Below are 19,190 nucleotides of genomic sequence, written 5' to 3'. Positions count from 1 at the left end.
AAGTAATGGTCAGATAGGAGAGTTCAGAATAAACCGCCAGGCAAGGGTCAGGATACAGAGTTCAGAATAGTCAGGGGTCAATAACCAGAAGATCAATCTAATTCACGTAGTAATAGCACCAGGAACAAACTAATTGAGCCTAAGAACGGGCAATGAATTTTCATTCAAAGCCCCTTTAAATACTTTGAATCTAGCACCAATGCACGATGACGTCATCACGTCGGATAAACCCAGAAGCACTGCCGCACGCGCCTTAGGAGAACCGACACTGAAGGGGACAGGACGCATGTGGCGGGCGTCCCTGCCAAAGGCACGGTGGACGTCCCCGCATGCCAGCGGGTAAGCCACTAGACCACCAGATTTATCTCCTGGTGTGCCATTGCATTTAAAATCTATTAGCTATTTCCCTTTTATACAACCTTAGCAGGACAGATACCTTCCTGCTCATCTAATAAATCAATCAAAAGGCAATTCTAAGTACACCAGCTGGTTAATATAACCAAATTGTTACAAATTAATAGGACACTGCTATATACTGCTTTCAACAAGAGAAAAAAAGAAATGTGGTTGTCATTTCGTTGACTTCAACACATGCTGCTACAGTATTTAGAACTAAGATGAAAATATATATATTTAATACATTGTATTCTGTAAGATAGTATAACTTAAAGTCACAGTCTTACCTTTCCAGACTTCTGCAGCTGCTTCTTATCCCGCGTGGCAAAGCCAGTGAGCGTAGAATACTCCAACATTCCACAGATGACCATAAAGGGGGCCAGTGCCAGACCCAGCAGTGCCAATTCCCATCCATACACAAAAGCAATAATAACAGTCAATATAACACCAATCACATTTTCTGTCAGGAAACCGAGTCTGTAGCCTGTAGCCTAAATAGAAATTAGAGAAAGAAAATAACAGCTTGAGAATCTTTCACAAAAAAAAAAAAATAGAATGATTTAAAGGCACACATATCTTAATATTAAATACCCTGAAAAGTAAAGTAATCCCATGTCTAGGTGATTTGCAAGAGGTGTTAAGGTTGCAACCCATGGACAGATATAATGGTATGGGACATTATTCTGTGCATGTACGTAAATATGTATACAGTATATGTTTGTATGTTTCATCCACTGATGAACAATGTTGGTTAGTAAATAAAGCAGCAGCTCCTCTTCATTTCCTGCTGTTCCAATCATTAATGTGTGCTCCACAATTGATCAGTACAATAGGATGGCAACAATATCATGTGTGGCCCCTCATATGCTCTCAGTCCATTTAGCCCCTGGGCCCTCTGAGAGGGCAGAAGTTTGGCCAGTATATGTCTGGTTTTAGTGGGTACACTGAAAGTTAAATAGGGATTTAAATGATCATAATATTTTTTTTGTCAACTGGAATTTGTAAAGCTAAAATTGTTCCATTAAAGGGATCCTGTCATCGGAAAACATGTTTTTTTCAGAACGCATCAGTTAATAGTGCTGCTCCAGCAGACTTCTGCACTGGAATCCATTTCTCAAAAGAGCAAACAGATTTTTTTATATTCAATTTTGAAATCTGACATGGGGCTAGACATTATGTCAATTTCCCAGCTGCCCCCAGTCATGTGACTTGTGCCTGCACTTTAGGAGAGAAATGCTTTCTGGCAGGCTGCTGTTTTTCCTTCACAATGTAACTGAATGTGTCTCCGTGGGACATGGGTTTTCACTATTGAGTGCTGTTTGTAGATCAACTAGGCAGCTGTTATCTTGTGTTAGGGAGCTGCTATCTGGTTACCTTCCTATTGTTCTTTTGTTTGGCTGCTGGGGGGAAAAGGGGAGGGGGTGATATCAATCTAACTTGCAGTACAGCAGTAAAGAGTGATTAAAGTTTATCAGAGCACAAGTCACATGACTTGGGGCAGCTGGGAAATTAACAATATGTCTAGCCCCATGTCAGATTTCAAAACTGAATATAAAAAAATCTGTTTGCTCTTTTGAGAAATTGATTTCAGTGCAGAATTCTGCTGGAGCAGCACTATTAACTGATTCATTTTGAAAATTTTTTTTTTCCCATGACAGTATCCCTTTAATAAATGTAGGAATATGGTAAATAAGCCACCCTAGTTAATATTGGCCGACAAATCCTCAGTGTTTTAGACGCCTAAATGGGTCCTAATACAGTTAGGAAGGGGACCTAATTCCCTATTCTGCTTTCAGCTATGTCCCTGCGGTAGATGGCACTATGTATTAGTATAAAGGTCTAGGTAACCATGTGCTCAGGGTCCATTTTGCTTTAGCTCTTACCTGAGCAGGCAGGAAGGGAATGGGTATTGGTACCAAGGTACATTAGGCCTAGTAAAGTATAAGCTATACTCTTGTCATAGATCACTCTAGGAGTGACAGACAGGTTATTTAGTTGAGCAGCCTAAGGCTCCGACGAGGAGAGTCAGAGGGATTAAGATCCCAGGTACTAATTTGTGAGTATATGCTATCCTCTATGCTCTATGTTCTGTCAATTGCTATAAACTCTTATGTGGATTGTTCTGTTAAATAAACAGAAAAAAAGTTCTATGGTTAAGCATAAATAACCACTGACACCCAATTGTTGTGCATACCACTTTGTTCCACAACACCCTGCCTCCACACCGTTGCAAAGGCTTAAACCTGAGAGAAAAGTTTCATCCGGTGCACAAATATATATGAAAGTAAGCTTATAGTAGAGCCGGTGCCACGCTAGTTTACTATAGTGCTACATAAATATGAAATTAATGGAAATAAACTTACAGTCTGAATCTCGGAAGCATCTGTTGCAAGTCTTGTTGTCAGTGCTCCTGTACTGTTGTCCTTGTCATCAAACCAGGCAATGTCCTACAAACAGCAAAAAAAATAGATTATGGGGATGAAATGTCCCAGCATCATCTTCACTCTCCTGCCATGTAGTAAAGGAATATTTCGCACTAACCTGTTGCATCATTGATTTGAAGGCCATATGTCTCAATCGCATTGTCAGGGTTTCTCCCGATCTCCCAAACATGTAACCCTGTCAATGCAGAAACAGCAAAGGTGCAATTGAAAAAAAATAAATAATAATCCAAAAAAAGATGGAATGTTGCAGCGTTTAGATGAGACCTTAAAGGGGCAATATATACTATACTGGTTTTTTTTTTTTAAAAAAGAGCGTTACTTTTGCGTTCACTCATAGCTCGAGGGATAGCATATATGAGTGATAGTCATGATAGCACCCTTATAGATTACCTAAATAATAGAGCAGCCTAATTTGAGCACATTATAAGGGAAAATGTTTTATCAATCAATAACCTTTGAAACAATTATCTCTCGGATTAGGGGAGTGCTATTGTTATTTTTTGGAATTAATGCCAAAGTTTTAATTGATTTCTACATTTATAAAATACTTGTGATAAGGACATCCTTAGGGCTAACTACAGGAACATCTTCTCAAATACTAGTCATTAGAACATTACAAATCCGTTATGAGACCATCTAAAATTGATACATGGGAATTTCTAAAAAATTAAGCCTTCAACTGGCAGATGATTTCTATATATGTGTGTGTACCAAGCGATCTTTTGACAGTTTCTGCTCAGCCATTGCAGGGGAAGTTCCTTAGTTAAACTTAGTTTTCTTTAGAAAACACTATATTCTTTTTCAGCATACCTTCAGCTTTCTATATATGCCAACACTGTGTGTAATTCTACTTCTGTGTCAAAATACATGGTTCTACATTCCTACAAATGTGAAAAACAACCCATAATATAGAATTTGATCATGTAAACATACTCTTTCATATGTATGAAAACACAATTGATTTAAAAAAATCCCACTTGTGTGTCAACACCAAATATGTATAGTTTTATGGAGATACCCAACTTGTAGAGATCAAACACCATAGGAGTGCAAATGCAAAATTTTACTGCGCACACCAGAAATGAGAATTCTTAAAGGGGACCTATCATCCTAAGAAATAATTCCAAATCCTATTTTATGATGTTAGTCGAGCAAAATAAACTTCACTTTATAAATTATTTAAATCTTGCTTCTTTTAGTCTTGGAATTCAAAATCACATGAAACTGGCAAGTGTCATTTTGTGGATATTGATATTAAGGCAAACTTGTTTATAGCGGGTAAGGATTTTTTAATACAAAAAAAAGAATTTGGGTTTCAACCTTAATTTGAAAAGTACTTTTATTGTACAGCTTTTTATGTCTGGGTGACAGGTGCCCTTTAAGACTGAAACAGCTATTTTTTACTAGCTTATTCCCAAACATTGTATTTGTTTTAATAAAAATCTACATATTGACACATATTGAAACAATTGTTTCAGGAGTAAATTGGTACCACAATTCATTGGGTATCACAACATGTACATAGTACAAGTATGGGATCCGTTATCTGGAAACCCATTATCAAATACAGAAAGGCTGACTCCATTATAATTAAATAATCCAAATTTATAAAAATGAATTCCTTTTTCTCATTTTGTTTTTTTTAAAGATAACACAATCAATACAATTCAAAGCTGTATCCATACAAACAACCTAACCAATATGACCAATTAAAAGACGTACCCGTACAACGTACGCAAGTAAAATGACCACGCCACCGAGTCCAAATATAAATGAGCAAATGTTACTTTCTCTCCTGATTTTTTCTGAATCGTTTGATGCAAAAACCTGTTTAGGAGAAATATAATTTATGCTCATAAATCTTCATGTTAATCATGCGCCTACTAATATAATGTACAAAAGTTAAATAATTACATGGTTCCAGATTACTTACAGCTATAATTCTGGCATAATATATACAAAACAATGGAAGTACTGCTCCAATAACCCCTGCAGCAATGATTCCAAGTAGGATATAAGGCCACTCTGATCTGTTTAGATTCATAAGCTGGAAAAAGGACACAGCGGGAAGATCTTTCTGAAAAGACAAAAAATGGACTTGTATACTGTATTTTTGGAAGAGCACAGATAAAGAATGACACTAATAATACCTAAATTTGACGGGAAGAAATATATTCGCATTTTTTCAGTTTCAGACTATCCATTCAAGCCCTGTTTGTAGGATTAGACAATATGTTGACCTCTCCTTCTCACATCACATGTATCCAACCCGCAGACACAGGCTTCTTCCATTAGCGACAAATGGTTGTTAATAGTGCAGGTTATACTCCCTCCTCAACTTTATATTTATTCTGGGGAAACATAGCTGACCAGACAGACCATAACTCAAGAATTACTGCACTGGTACCCTCCCTACTGGGTCTTGCATGTCTAGTATGCTGGGTCTTGAGGGACAGAAGAACAACATCCTCTTTTTTACAGACCAAACCAAATCAGTTTCTGTAGCCTTGTACCTGATTTATTCTTTCTGGCTTTGACTACTAATAACTAAATTAGTAATGGGAAAAAACAAATGTATGGTTACCTTACACAAGACAATCAATTTTTTTTGTCTCTTTAAACAAGAATTTGTAGGCATTTGCCTGCCCCCCCCCCCCGAGCCATAGGGGGGATTTTCAGGTGTTTTGCCCTTCATGAGGTATCATATGCATGTTTTAGGCTGGTGTGTATGTGTGTAAAGTTGAGCTTTTTGACTTCCACGTTGATTTTATTTCCCAGCAACCTGAAGCTGTGGAGCTATTTGTGCTCAGTGCTCAGTTTGCATCAGTGGCAGCTGACATACTATGAATATCACAAGAATATCACGAAAACGTAATAGTTACCGCAGGCATTTGTTCTTTATCTTCTTCTCCTTCCAGTATTTTACTTTTCAAGGATGTTTGGGAATTAAACCGCTGTATCAGGGAAGCCTTTTCATAGGTTCCATTTTGTTTTGTTTCAATAATTTCATTATTCTCAGAACTCTGTATAGTCTAGAAGAGAAAGCAGAGTAGTATGTGCTGGCTGGCCATCCTCTCCACAAAGGCTCTGGTTTTATTCTTGCAATCAAACTGCAAATAGACAATATATTCTGCTTTCCCCCTGCGTGACTAATTCAGTTCCAATATACTTCAATAGAGTTTTCACGTGATATAGCATGAGTTTTGTTTTTCTTAATTGAATTGTATCTCAAATTGAATCTCAACTATGACTTTTCAAGTGATAAACCTTTTTCTTGCTGAATTGAATCTGGCCTATTATCTGTTTCTAAAAGTAGCCAATTCAGACACTCTTGACTAGGCTGGCAGAAAATCATTCTGTGTATAGGACTGAAAGGGATTCTATCCCAACTGATATCTGGCTATAGACTCAGAAACAAGTTCAATTCCCATAGTCTTGGGCTGTGATCCCCAACCAGTGGCTCATGAGCAAAATGTTGCTCACCCACCCCTTGGATGTTGCCCCCAGTGGCCTAAAAGCAGGTGCTTATATTTTAATTCCTGGCTTCAAGGCAAGTTTTAATTGCATAAAAACCAGGTGTACTGTCAAACAGAGCCTTCTGAGGTTACCAGTCTACATGGGAGCTACCAAATGGCTAGTCAAAGCCCTTATTTGGCCTCCCTAGGGACTTTTTTCATGCTTTTTTCCCCAACTATTTCTACATTTGAATGTGGCTCATGGGTAAAAATGGTTTGGGACCCCTGGTCTAGGGCCACATTAAACTTTGAATAATGATTCACAGAAAATGCACTGATTGTTGGTGCAAAGCCAAGAACACAGTTAAACAATTTGACAACCAGTTTGTTTTGAGACCTGATCAAAACTAGGGTTGCCACCTGGCCGGTATTTTACTGGCATGGCCGGTAAAAATGATGGCTGATCCCAATGTTATTAATAGGGAAAAAAGATAAATATATAGGAAGGCCGGTATTTTTTTCCAGAAAAGGTGGCAACCCTAATCAAAACACATATTTTTATTTATATGGCCAGTTTAAATTACACTTAATTCTTCACAATGCTCAGCCCTTTACTAAATACTGGACTAAGTGGTTGGGTTATATCTGCTCTTGTAGCAGATTTATTATGAGATGGGACAATGGCAGCATCAAATAAGAATAGCTTTTGCTAACATATGAAACAATGGCATTTTAGCCAGTCTGAAATAAAAATATGTGGAATGTACCTGAGCTGTTGCAAGGGAGTAGTATATGCCCCTTTTCTCCATCAGCTCAGTATGAGTTCCTTGCTCAGCCACAGCACCATTTTCAATCACAACTATAACATTGGCTGTCCATATTGTACTTAGACGATGAGCAACGACAATTGTGGTCCGGCCTTTGCTTGCCTGAAAAATGAAGATCATTAAAACATTTTAAGCAGAATATTCAGAATATTCAGCTGTGTTTAAATCACATTGTAATGATAACGATACAATACAGAAATACCTGAGGGAAAGGGAAATGTAATATATGGCATTATATTTGCACCAGGTGTGTGCTTTGGTGATCAGTAACTTTGACCTGCTAATGGTTGCTATAGGCTACAAGACCAATATTTCACTCTCACATTTCTTTTCAACCTCATCAGGATCTAGTAACAGGTGGATAGGTGCCATAAGTAGGGATGAACAAAATATTTTGCCACGTTTTGCTGAGAAAAAAAACACCCAAAGAAGCTAGTGGATAGTAAAAATATTGTCACGTGGTTTAAAAAATGTAGCACAATTTGAAAAATTGTTGCAAAAAAAAATTAAATCAAGTTCAATTGGTAACTTGTTTTCAATTTTGTGAATTTTTGGAGAAGCAAAAGGGGTCAGAACGGCATCTTTCTGTGTGTGGTCAATGCATCACATACCAGCCGGAAATTCAGTTGAATTGGTAATACTGCTGTTAGTCCTGAGGGGATTTTACTTCTAATGTGTCTCATAATTATAACATTATATAGCGGAACTGTCATAAAATATTCAAGGCAAGAGGCATTAATCACGGTTGCAAGTTACCTTATCTAAAGCAGCCTGAACAACAGCTTCACTTCCTGTATCCAAAGCAGAGGTGGCTTCATCCAGAAGAAGAATTTTCGGGTTTCTCACCAAGGCCCTGGCAACTGCTATACGTTGTTTCTGCCCACCGCTCAGCTGTGCCCCTCTTTCTCCAACCAGTGTTTCATATTTCTTTAAATAAAAAGTCCATGATAAAAGAGCAGCATTAAAAGGCAACTATCACCCCCTATCAACTCCTGTTGGATAAAATGTCAATTTCCCAGCTGCCCCGGGTCATGTGACTTGTGCCTGCACTTTAGGAGAGAAATGCTTTCTGGCAGGCTGCTGTTTTTCCTTCTCAATGTAACTGAATGTGTCTCAGTGGGACATGGGTTTTTACTATTGAGTGCTGTTCTTAGATCTACCAGGCAGCTGTTATATTGTGTTAGGGAGCTGTTATCTGGTTACCTTCCCATTGTTCTTTTGTTTGGCTGCTGGGGGGAAAAGGGAGGGGGAGGATATCACGCCAACTTGCAGTAAAGAGTGGTTGAAGTTTATCAGAGCACAAGTCACATGACTTGGGGCAGCTGGGAAATTGACAATATGTCTAGCCCCATGTCAGATTTCAAAATTGAATATAAAAAAATCTGTTTGCTCATTTGAGAAATGGGTTTCAGTGCAGAATTCTGCTGGAGCAGCACTATTAACTGATTCATTTTGGAAATTTTTTTTTCCCCTTGACAGTATCCCTTTAAGAGGACCAAACCTGCCAAGGTGCTGCCTGTGACTTGAATCTTAAAGGAATGCTATGAATTAAAACAGCAACGAAAGTAGAACTGCAGCATGTTTAACATTATAAAAGAAGTACTAGAACACGATTCGGGGGAATGTAATAAAAATCGCTAACGGAAAAACTATTCGCAATGCGAAAAGTTATGCCTTTGCGCGAACAAATTTTGCTTTGTGCGAATTTAATATAGCTTTTGCGAGCCCGGAAACTGTTTAGCGACCACTTCCGACAGTGAAAGACCGTTTGCGAATTTTATAGTTTGCGCGAATGCGCAGTCAATGTAATAAAACTTCTTACTGAAAAAGTCGTTATGTTTGCTCCAAAAGATTACGACACCTTCAAGCACTTCTTATGAGTGCGCAATTAAAATTCGCAATGCGCAATTAAAATTCGCAATGCGCAATTAAAATTCGCAATGCGCAATTAAAATTCGCAATGCGCAATTAAAATTCGCAATGCGCAATTAAAATTCGCAATGCGCAATTAAAATTCGCAATGCAATAACAGTTTAAGGAACAATATTACATTGCGAGATGTGGATTTTTAGTCTTATTGGTGCGAATTGTTTTGCTCTTTGCGACTTTTATTACATTCCCCTGTTTAGGTGGTAACTGCACCATTAAGAAATGCATACGTCTGGCAGGGCCATAATGAAGTTGTAGGCATTTGCTTCCTTAACAGCTTTTTCAATTTCTTCATCTGTAGCATCTTCTCTTCCATATTTAATGTTCTGTTTAATGGTTGTCCCAAACAAGACAGGTTCTTGGCTGACCACTCCTATTAACTCTCTGTAATGTCTCACATTCAGAGATTTGATGTCATGTCCATCCACAGTCAACTGAAAACAGTGACAGTCAAACAGGGTTACTATGTTTATAGATAAAATATTCCCTATTTATAAATTAAAAGGAAAACTACGAATTGCCTTACTGTTCCAACTTGTGGATCATACAGTCTCTGTAGGAGCTGGACTATTGTGCTCTTTCCGCATCCACTTTGCCCAACCAAGGCCACCGTCTGTCCAGATTTTATACTCAGATTAAGTCCATTTAAAACCTTTGCAGGAAAAATAAAATCTATAAATGAATAATTATAAAAACATTGCATGAAAAACATATATTGCCACAAAACGCTACGTAAAATCATGTTCATAAAACTGCCTCGCGATTTTATGCAAAAAGTAGAACATAAAATCTGGTATAAAAATCTTGCTGGTACTAGTATGAAAAAAATCTCTCAAATCTTATCACCGCATTTTACACCACTTTTTTATGCCAAAATTTTAATGAGTTAAACCATGTCTAGAGTAGTGGAGTTTTTCCTGCCATAGAATATTTTACACGCCTTTATAAATATGCACCTTATTTTTATTATCTCCTGCTTAAGATGACCATTCATGGCCAAACTTCGTTAGATGATGTTGGAAGGTGATTTGGCAAAAGGGCAAGTGCAGAGGAGCCTCAGATCCTCTTTGCTTCCCTTTATGGATGAGCGTTTTTATTGTTGTCAGCCAGAACAAATAGAATAATGCATTTTGCCCATATGGCTGGTTGAGTTGTATCAGTCAGTTTAACTAACAAACCCATTGGTCTGATAAGTTTAAGAGTCTATGGTCTCTTATAAGCAACACATTTCCCTTCATTTAAATAGAAATCACCCACAGGCAGGGAAAGATGTTTTGACGACTGTGGTTCTCCATGAGAGCAGTGTTGTAGTTAATGGGCCAAGGACCTATAAAGCACCAAATTAGATTATATAGCATAAAGAATTATAATACATTCAAAATATTTTCATTTTTTTTATTACCTTAACATCTGGTCTTGAAGGGTAGGAAAAGTGAATGTCTTTTAATTCAATATTTCCTTTTATGTTATCTGGTTTAAATCCTTCATTTGAGAAGCTGTTGATTGAAGAAGACTGAAAAACAAAATAACCTTGAAAAGAACAATACCGCATAACTTGTGGGACTTTTGTCACTATAATATGTCTACCAGTAACCCCAAAGGGTCCGTGCTCAAGTCTCAAACCTTCAGCCAGAGGGAGAGGATAACCGGGCAAACTAAAATGGTTGGGTCTCACAGAGCACCCCATGACCAGACCACCAGACCAGTATTATAAATGTATTTATTTATTATAAACACATTATTTACATGTTTAATTAAAGACTTATGTGTTTTGTGCTGCTACCTCTTATTAACAGGCTTATAGGCTATGACTAAGGGGCATACAGTATTTATTAACATTGGAGGCAAACATCAATGGTGATGTTGGCTATAACACCAATCAGATCTTTGCTTCTGTCTTGTAGCTTGTAGGCGACTGTTCAAATCTAATTTCTGATTGGTTCCTATGGGCAACATCCAAATATCACCCACTCACCCTGCAAGCCCTGCTCTTTTGCAAATCATCTCAGCCTGTATAGACCTATAGCAGTTAAGTACATTTTTAGCAGTAAATGTGTAAAATCATCCTTACTAGTGGTATGAAATGATTCCCATTGCCAGAAATGAACAATTTCAGGCAAAACAACAAAATCGATATGTATGCCCAAGGTCTTTATGGCCTGAAGGAGCCATGACGCAGGAATTTAATAATTAGGAGGTCCAAAAGATGTTTCTTTATACTGTATGTTAATGAAAAACATCTCAATCACAAAGGCTCTATAATGATTTTGCCTTGGGTGCCTATAACGTTATGGAATGTTATTGCTATGGAGAAGATGGATAAACTGAGGGATAGGCTCAGAGGGATATCTGGAAAATTCAGTTATGACAAGCTGAAACACCTTAAAGGATCTATTCAGTGTAAAAATAAAACGAAGCGAAATAACAAATATAGTTAGCCAAAAATGTAATATATAAAGGCTGAAGTGAGTGGATGTCTAATGCAATAGCCAGACCACAACTTATTGCAGCTCTCAAACCTCTTAGTTAGTCAGCGACTTGAAGGGGGGCTTTATAGATTTTTGGCTAGATAACTATACTGAAAATGTTTTTTTGTTTACATTTTTACAGTGAACAGTTAATTTAAACATATATATTATTTATATTACTGGTGACCTTTTATACTAAGCAACTTGCATTGCTGCTCCCAAAATGACATTTAGCCACTAAACTTTATGTAAAGCATAATAAAAACTAAGGATTTATTACTCACTTGAAAGTACTTAACAGATAACTTTTTGGAGAAAACAAATGTAACGAATATTGTATTTAGCCTGGGTTTTTACCTGTTTGATCACTTTAAAGATACTATAAGCAGCACCCCTTGCAACATTAAAGGCTTCAAAGTGAGATGCTGCTTGGCCAATGCAATAACTGCTGTAAGTCACATTGAAGAACACCTGTAATAATAATAATAATGATCATCATAAAAATAATCAGCTTGGTTTACTTTAAACTGCATCCTTAAAAATCTAGATCGCTCACATGGTCTGTGGCTTAGAGCATAAATATTTAGCACTACGTGTCACACTACATCATTCTTATTAATTTACAATGTATTTGTAGCTAAAAATAATATCTCAATTAACTCCTTCCCCTCCAAGCTACCCAATGTAGCTTTATACAGTTCCTTTTTTTGTTGGTCACAGAGTCTCAGCTTTTCCTGTATATAGAAAAGCTGGGTTCCTACTGTAGGGAATATGCAACCTGGAAACAAATTTTGGTCCCCATTAGGTGAAAAACATTTTTTCTATTTACCCTGTACTTACTGCCATGACAGCTCCAATTGTGTAAGCATCATCCTCTAAAATTAAGGTCGTGCCATACCAAAATCCAACTCCATAAGTAACATAAAAGGCACCATTTACTAATCCAAGGGAAAACTGAGATGCAATTGACTTTTTTATACCAATGTCTTTGGCCTCTCTCAAGTTCACTGTGTATCTGAAACAGCATTCAATAAAAACAGCAAAAAGGCAATGTTAAATTCATATTTTTTTCAAAGTATATACCAAGTGGTATTCTACCTGCCTCTTGGGTAGACTTGGAACATTGTGCTGTAAGACCTATGATGGTTGATAACATCAGAGGCAAAGCCAAATATCCTCTGTACTTACCCATTATCAATACTGTATATATAGGACATTAAGACATTTTGATAATTAAGCTACCAAATATTCCCTCTCCTTTTATACAAAACAGGGATTTTTACTGCAATATATTCAAGCTGGCTAACTATGCCTAAGTCACCCCTGGTCTGGCCAGTTCTACACTTTATTTCATCTGATTTATTAAGAATTTTGCTGCTTCAAAATCTATTTTTCATAGGGACTAAATTTTACCTGCAAATTGCTTTCCAAAAACTCCCAAATGGTTGCCCTTTAATTGGCAACCATTTGGATCACCTGACTGTAGCTGATGTAGATGAGGGGCCACTGCTCCTATATAAACTATAGCAAAAAAACAAAAACAAAAACGCTGTGCTCTCCACAAATTTTTAAACCCTCACGCGGAGATACAATGAGACTGTGACCACGCAATTCATTGTTTAAAGGGGAGGGCATTTTTTAATGTCTTAATGTCCTTCATATATTGATTAATTGTTATATGCAGAGAACCACGTGTCTCTGCATGAATTTTGTGGTCATATCCTCTTTGTACCCCCCACTTAATGGGTGAGTACAACTTTCCTTTTTTTTTGCTATGAGAAGCACAGGTTCTTCAGAAGGAAAATGGAGTAATTTTAATCAAGAGAGTAGTTTAAATCAATCAGTATTGATTATATGAATAAAATAAAAAATATACGGAAGAGGAGTGCTCTTTACTATTGATATAAGCTCACCAACCATTAGCAGTCCCTTTTCAATATAAACATGAGATGGGACTGCTAATGGTTCTTCAAGCCAATAAACACATAGGGGCATATTTATCAAGAGTCGATTATCAAAATGTATTTATTCAAATCGTACGATTGAAGGAATACCGCATTCAATCAAATTTGATTCAAAGTTTTTCCCCCAAAAAACTTTGATTTCTCAATGTCCACCAGTTGACTCCAAATAGGTTCTAGGAGGTCCCCCATAGGCTAAAACAGCACTTCGGCAGGTTTTAGATGGCGGATGGTCTAAGTCGAAGTTTTTAAGAGACAGTACATGATAAATTTTGATATTCGAATTTCTGCGTTTTTTTCAAATTCAAATCAAATTTGGACTTTTCCCTAGTCGAAGTACACAAAAAATAGCTCGAAATTCAAAGTTTTTAACTTCGAAAATTCACCTTGACCGTTGATAAATCTGCCCCATAATGTGAACAGCCTTTGCAAAGTGATTGGCTACATGCTGCATTCATACTAGTGTGATCCTCACCTGATTTTCCACATAGCTAAATCAATGTTTAGATACATGGCATCAGATATCATCCCAGAAAATGATTGTCTTGGTTGGGGTGATCATCTACCAGTTTTTCCTATGTGGGTCCAAAATAGCAGCTGAGGTCTGCCTGTAGGACTTTCAGTAATGAAGACTGTGCATATACATTTATAATATGTATCCTCTACTTTCAATAAAACACATATAAATGATATGCATATTTCTGGTGTATTCTGTATTAAACATATGTCAAAATACAGACAAAATGCAGAGAAAAATCCAAATAGAACCTTTTAATTTCTTTTTCCTGTCCTCCAAATGCTACAACAGTCCTTATTGACGAAAGTACTTCTTGGGCCACTGCACCTGCTTTTGCATAGGCTGTGAGTTCCATAGTGGTCAGGGAAGCCATTATCTAGAATAAGAAAAGTTTTATTATTAGTAGTAGGGCATTATAAATACATCTAGAAATCTAAAAAGCTGCACTCTGCTCCTCGTGCTGGATTTTTAATACAGTGCAAAAGCAGAGTGCTGCTTTACCAGGGTTAAGTACTTGTTATATGAGCACACTCTTGCGCCACCAGGAAACATGAATGACCCATTTTGTCTTGCTACTGTGCTACTAGCCAAAAATTTCATGAAACAGAATATTTTTCATTATTTATAAAACACAATATGTATCTCTTAGGACACAATTAGAACTGGAAATAATTATATAACTACTGTAAATGTATTGTCCAATAATTCAATGTGGATAGAGTATATCATTTACATTATTTAGAGTGCTTTTTAACATTCTAAGATATAATGGATGACTATAATCTATGTATCTATCCTTTAAGGCTGGTGATCAAATGGAATACAAAGGAGATTGCAAACTGAGATGTAATTTCCCACACTGCGTTTTTATTTGAAACAAAATTCAGTTTATATTTACACATTTTAGTTGTACAAAGTGATTAAAGTGGCACTTGTACTGTTGAGTGCACGTTGGGGTGGAGCACACGGCCATTCTGACGTACACTGAGGAGTGATTGGGAAGAAAAGGAGAAGTGGCAGGTGCTGATGTTTTGAGTGACTGTGAAAAGGAAAGATCTAGGAGACATGAAAGTAATTAGAAAAATCTTAGGTGGGTCAGAAAGATATCTAAGGATGTTCAGAATGAGTTGGAGCAAACCACTATAGGTGTCTTGTGCAACGAATATGTGGTTGTTGCACTAGAAGGTTTTGAGGAGGAAGTCCAAGCATTTACCAGAGGCACTGATAATTCCCCTAACCCTAAAGCATGTACCTGTCAACACTGCTTTATAATTACATTAGCCACGATACACTGAAAGTCCTGAAAAATTCCATTGTGTACAACAGAGCTTATCTGTTATCTGCTGTGTATCATGTGCCTTTCTCCTTTTTCAGCTTTGAATGGCTGCCCCCATGGACACACAGCAGCTTGTTTATATAAACTTTAGTAGAGTTCCTGAAGCAAACACACCAGTTTTTCGAGTGCAGCACAACAGTACATTATATTTGCATTACTTTAAAATACTTTTTTTGGTGTTACTGTTCCTTTAATACCTTTGTCAGTAACTTGCTGCATGTTTTATTAAACTATGGACTTTGTTACCATGGACTAACCTGGTAATTCGAATAACGTATGAATCGCAAGGACAGTTATGAATGAACAATTATACTGTATTTCTGCATCTCTTTGTGATGAATCAGTTTCAAATGTTATGGGTTTTAATATATAAATAAGGGAGCTGTTTTAACTAAACTTATTATGTGTATTTTATTTATTTATTTATTGAAAAAACAAAATTAGTGATTTAAAAGAAAAAAAGATTTAGACATGCCTTGCCAAAGTACATATTTAGTTAATTTTGTAAGTGAAAAGTAGGAAATGACTACTGAGGAATCAATGGGTTAAGAACCAACATATTTGCAAATTTTAATTCACAATTAAATTTTATTTCCCAAACTTTGAAACACAGAAGCAAAGAAAATAGTAATTGTGGCATTTGCAAAAGTTTAGTCACCCTTCCACTTGTCCAGTGAGAAACACTGTTTTTGCTGGGTCCCTGATCCTAATTACCTCAGCCCTCATATGTAATAAAATGTACTAAATTTGCCCAGCAGGAATAACATATAGCAACCAATAAGATGTTTATGTTTAAACAGGCTAAAATCTGCTGATTGGTTGCTAAGGGTTACTGCTCCTGGGCAAGCATGGTGCCTTTTATAACATAACCCCTTTCTTAACAATCAGCAGGAGTTGTTACCAATAATTGCAGACATTATTAAAATCTCTGACCTTAACAGCCATGGCACCTGCGTGAGGATCTGAAAATGAAGTTAGGAGATGCTACGCAAATTCACTAACGCGCGCAGTGTACTGAACGCTACCTTTTACGCTAGACTTCCTTCGCCACCTCAGACCTGGCGAAGCGCAATAGAGTAGATAGGGATTGCTTCAAAAAAAGTCAAAATTTTTTCTAAGTCCCAAAAAACGCTGGCGTGTTTTCTACATTATGGGTGATAGGCTGAAAAAGATCGAAAAGTTTTTTGGGGCTCCCCTCCTTCCCCCCTACATTTCCTGACTCATGGCAACTTACCTAGACAGTGGGCACATGTGTAGGGCAAAATAAAATTTTTATTTGATGTTTTGAAGCTTTTCTAGCCATTTGTAGTGCTGATACGTATTCCTCCATTGAAATTTGAATTTGGCGCCGTATGCAAATAAGCCTTCACTAGCGTAACTTCGCTTTACTTAGCGAATCAACGCTAGCGCAACTTCGCAATCTTGCGCTACCCCTGTGCGCAACTTCGGATTTTAGTGAATTTGCGGAGCGCTGGCGAAACTACGCCTGGCGAAGTGTGGCGAAGTGCAGCGAAGTTGCGCCTGGCGCAACTACGAATGTTAGTGAATTTGCCCCATTGACCACCAAATATCAGCAAATTCTGGATGCCAAAGAGAAATAGTCAGCCAAGAAATTGGAGTCTGAAAAGGGGATTTGGCATCTACAAGAAGCCAATGATCCTACACATACCTCTAAAGCCACCATGAACTTCTTTAAGAAAGCTGAGTGTTTTGAAATGGCCAACACAGTGCCCTGAAGTAATCATCACAGAAAATATATGGGTAAATCATTAACGTGCAAGATGCCACCCGAAAAACTCAGAATAAGATGTGAGTGTCCAAACTTGCACATGCCACAATTACTTTTTTTGTTCCTATGTTTTAAAGTTGCTGAAATAAAATGTAACTGAGCATTAACATCTGCAAATATTTTATTTTTTTAACCCACTGATTCCCACAATAGTTATTTCCTTCTTTTTACTTGCACATATGGCCAGAGGTGCCCGAGCTTTTGCTTTCAACTGTATGGGGCAGTTTTATCAAGGGTGAAATTTCGTGTTTATGGGAGTTATTTAAAACTCCCAAGAACTCAAAAAAAACCTTGAATATCAGGAAGGCTGCAAACAACTCCAAATTGAGCCCAGGACGTCTTCCATGAGTTAAAACAACAATTCAGCAGGTTTAAGGTGGCGAATAGTCGAACTGGAGTTCTTAAATGGCCAGAGTATGATAAATCTCGAAAACCGAGTTTAATTTTTAAAAAAAGCTTGAATTGAATTTTAACAATTCCCTAGTCTAATTTCACAGTTCTGGCCATAAAAAAACTCAAAAAATGTAATTCGAAATTGAATTTTCACTTCGACCCTTGATAAATCTGCCCCTACATGTACTGATTGGGCAATTATGTTCGTTTTATATTAATTTCTGGGGTTGTAGTCCACTCCATTATTTTCTGTTACATTTCCCATTACTTACCCTTGCGAACATTGCTGATGACAATGCTACAACTGGGCTAGTAGCCAAGATGACAAGAGCAAGCTTCCACCCCATGATTAATCCAATTAAAATGCCAGATACACAGATTGTGATATTTTGAAAAAAATGTCCAACTTTATCTCCTATTCCATCATTTATTTTATTGATGTTTCTGAAAGAAAATGTGAACATTATGTAAGCATTAGGAACTTAATACTAAGTGTGAGTGTTGAGTAATTAGGCTCACTTACTCAGTGAGTCGGGTGTTAAGATCTCCAGATTTTGTGACATCAAACCAACCAATCTCTTGAGACAACACAGAATGAAAAAAAGCTTTCCTCATTTTTCTTGTCTGTCTGGAAGCAGCTACAACCCAGCAGGAGACCTGGAGATATCCACAGACTAAAACTATAAACCCTAGTCCAGCATAGTACAGCGAAAATCTGTGAAAATAAGAAACCAGTGAACGTCAGTAAGTGGATCTAGATATGTAGTGTCCATCTGATCTATCTACACCAACAGAAAATGTAAAATAGATAATACATTGTAGTGGCTAACTTAGAAGATATTAAAACATGAGTTTTCAGAACTGCTTAGGTCCCTGCTTTAGTCGTGGCATAATATACCATGCATTAAGCTGGGACTTTGATTATGTAGCTACTTAAAGAAGAAGGAAAGGTTAAAATTAAGTAAGCCTTATCAGAAAGGTCCACCTAAACATACCAGTAAACCCTCAAAGTAATGCTGCTGAGTCCCCGTCAAAAGAAACACTGCATTTCCTTCCTTCTATTGTGTACACATGGGCTTCTGTATCAGACTTCCTGTTTTCAGCTTAAACCTCCTTGGCCCAGGCGTGAGCATGCTCAGTTTGCTCCTCTTCCGCCCCCCCTCGTTTATCTGCTGTAATCTGAGCCCAGAGCTATAAGTGAGCAGGGAGAGACACAGGCAGGAAGTGAAGCCACACCAAGCTAATACTGCAGCTGCTATCCTAAACAAACAGAGAGATTCTAAAGCTTTTTACTCAGGTATGGTAAAACATTCTGTAGAATAAATATAGCAGTCTAGCTTGCACTATTGCAGCAAATCTATTGGCAATAAAATGCCTCCGTACCTTTCCTTCTCCTTTAAGTCAGTTAAAATTAAAACCAACTTTCAATCTATCTTTGCATAAAAATTAAAATAAATTATATGAAATAGCATTCAAAACTTACATTTGAATTTCTTCTTCTATTGGTTTAAACTTCGCACATACCGCTGAAGAAACAAAAATTAAAGATTCATTAAAGAACAGGGACAGGTGAGAAGAATATAACAACTAGAATTCCAAGGGTGAGGGAAGCAAACCCCCTGAACTCAACGAGTGAAACACAATGGTGCACATGAATAGTATTAATCCAGGGGTC

General features: G+C 37.3%; 1 protein-coding gene across 4 annotated transcripts in view; it reads right to left on the bottom strand.

Moving 5' to 3' along the window:
- Positions 1–19,190, bottom strand: part of LOC108718865 (ATP-binding cassette sub-family B member 5) — a 112,287-nt gene that overhangs the window by 59,146 nt on the left and 33,951 nt on the right. For all 4 annotated transcript variants that reach the window (XM_041565967.1, XM_018267371.2, XM_041565968.1 and 1 more), the window contains exons 5-21: positions 18,999–19,041; positions 18,039–18,230; positions 17,788–17,959; positions 14,249–14,373; positions 12,360–12,534; positions 11,877–11,990; positions 10,454–10,564; positions 9,578–9,703; positions 9,282–9,485; positions 7,879–8,049; positions 7,063–7,224; positions 5,723–5,872; positions 4,774–4,917; positions 4,563–4,667; positions 2,938–3,015; positions 2,760–2,843; positions 684–887 (exon numbers count right to left, since the gene is read on the bottom strand). In XM_041565967.1, coding sequence (XP_041421901.1) covers positions 684–887; positions 2,760–2,843; positions 2,938–3,015; positions 4,563–4,667; positions 4,774–4,917; positions 5,723–5,872; positions 7,063–7,224; positions 7,879–8,049; positions 9,282–9,485; positions 9,578–9,703; positions 10,454–10,564; positions 11,877–11,990; positions 12,360–12,534; positions 14,249–14,373; positions 17,788–17,959; positions 18,039–18,230; positions 18,999–19,041 — 2,360 coding nt within the window. The remainder of the gene's footprint in view (positions 1–683; positions 888–2,759; positions 2,844–2,937; positions 3,016–4,562; positions 4,668–4,773; positions 4,918–5,722; positions 5,873–7,062; positions 7,225–7,878; positions 8,050–9,281; positions 9,486–9,577; positions 9,704–10,453; positions 10,565–11,876; positions 11,991–12,359; positions 12,535–14,248; positions 14,374–17,787; positions 17,960–18,038; positions 18,231–18,998; positions 19,042–19,190) is intronic.

The sequence above is a fragment of the Xenopus laevis genome, chromosome 6L, assembly GCF_017654675.1.
Source record: "Xenopus laevis strain J_2021 chromosome 6L, Xenopus_laevis_v10.1, whole genome shotgun sequence".
Lineage (NCBI taxonomy): Eukaryota > Metazoa > Chordata > Amphibia > Anura > Pipidae > Xenopus > Xenopus laevis.
This window is presented reverse-complemented; position numbering and strand designations above follow the sequence as displayed.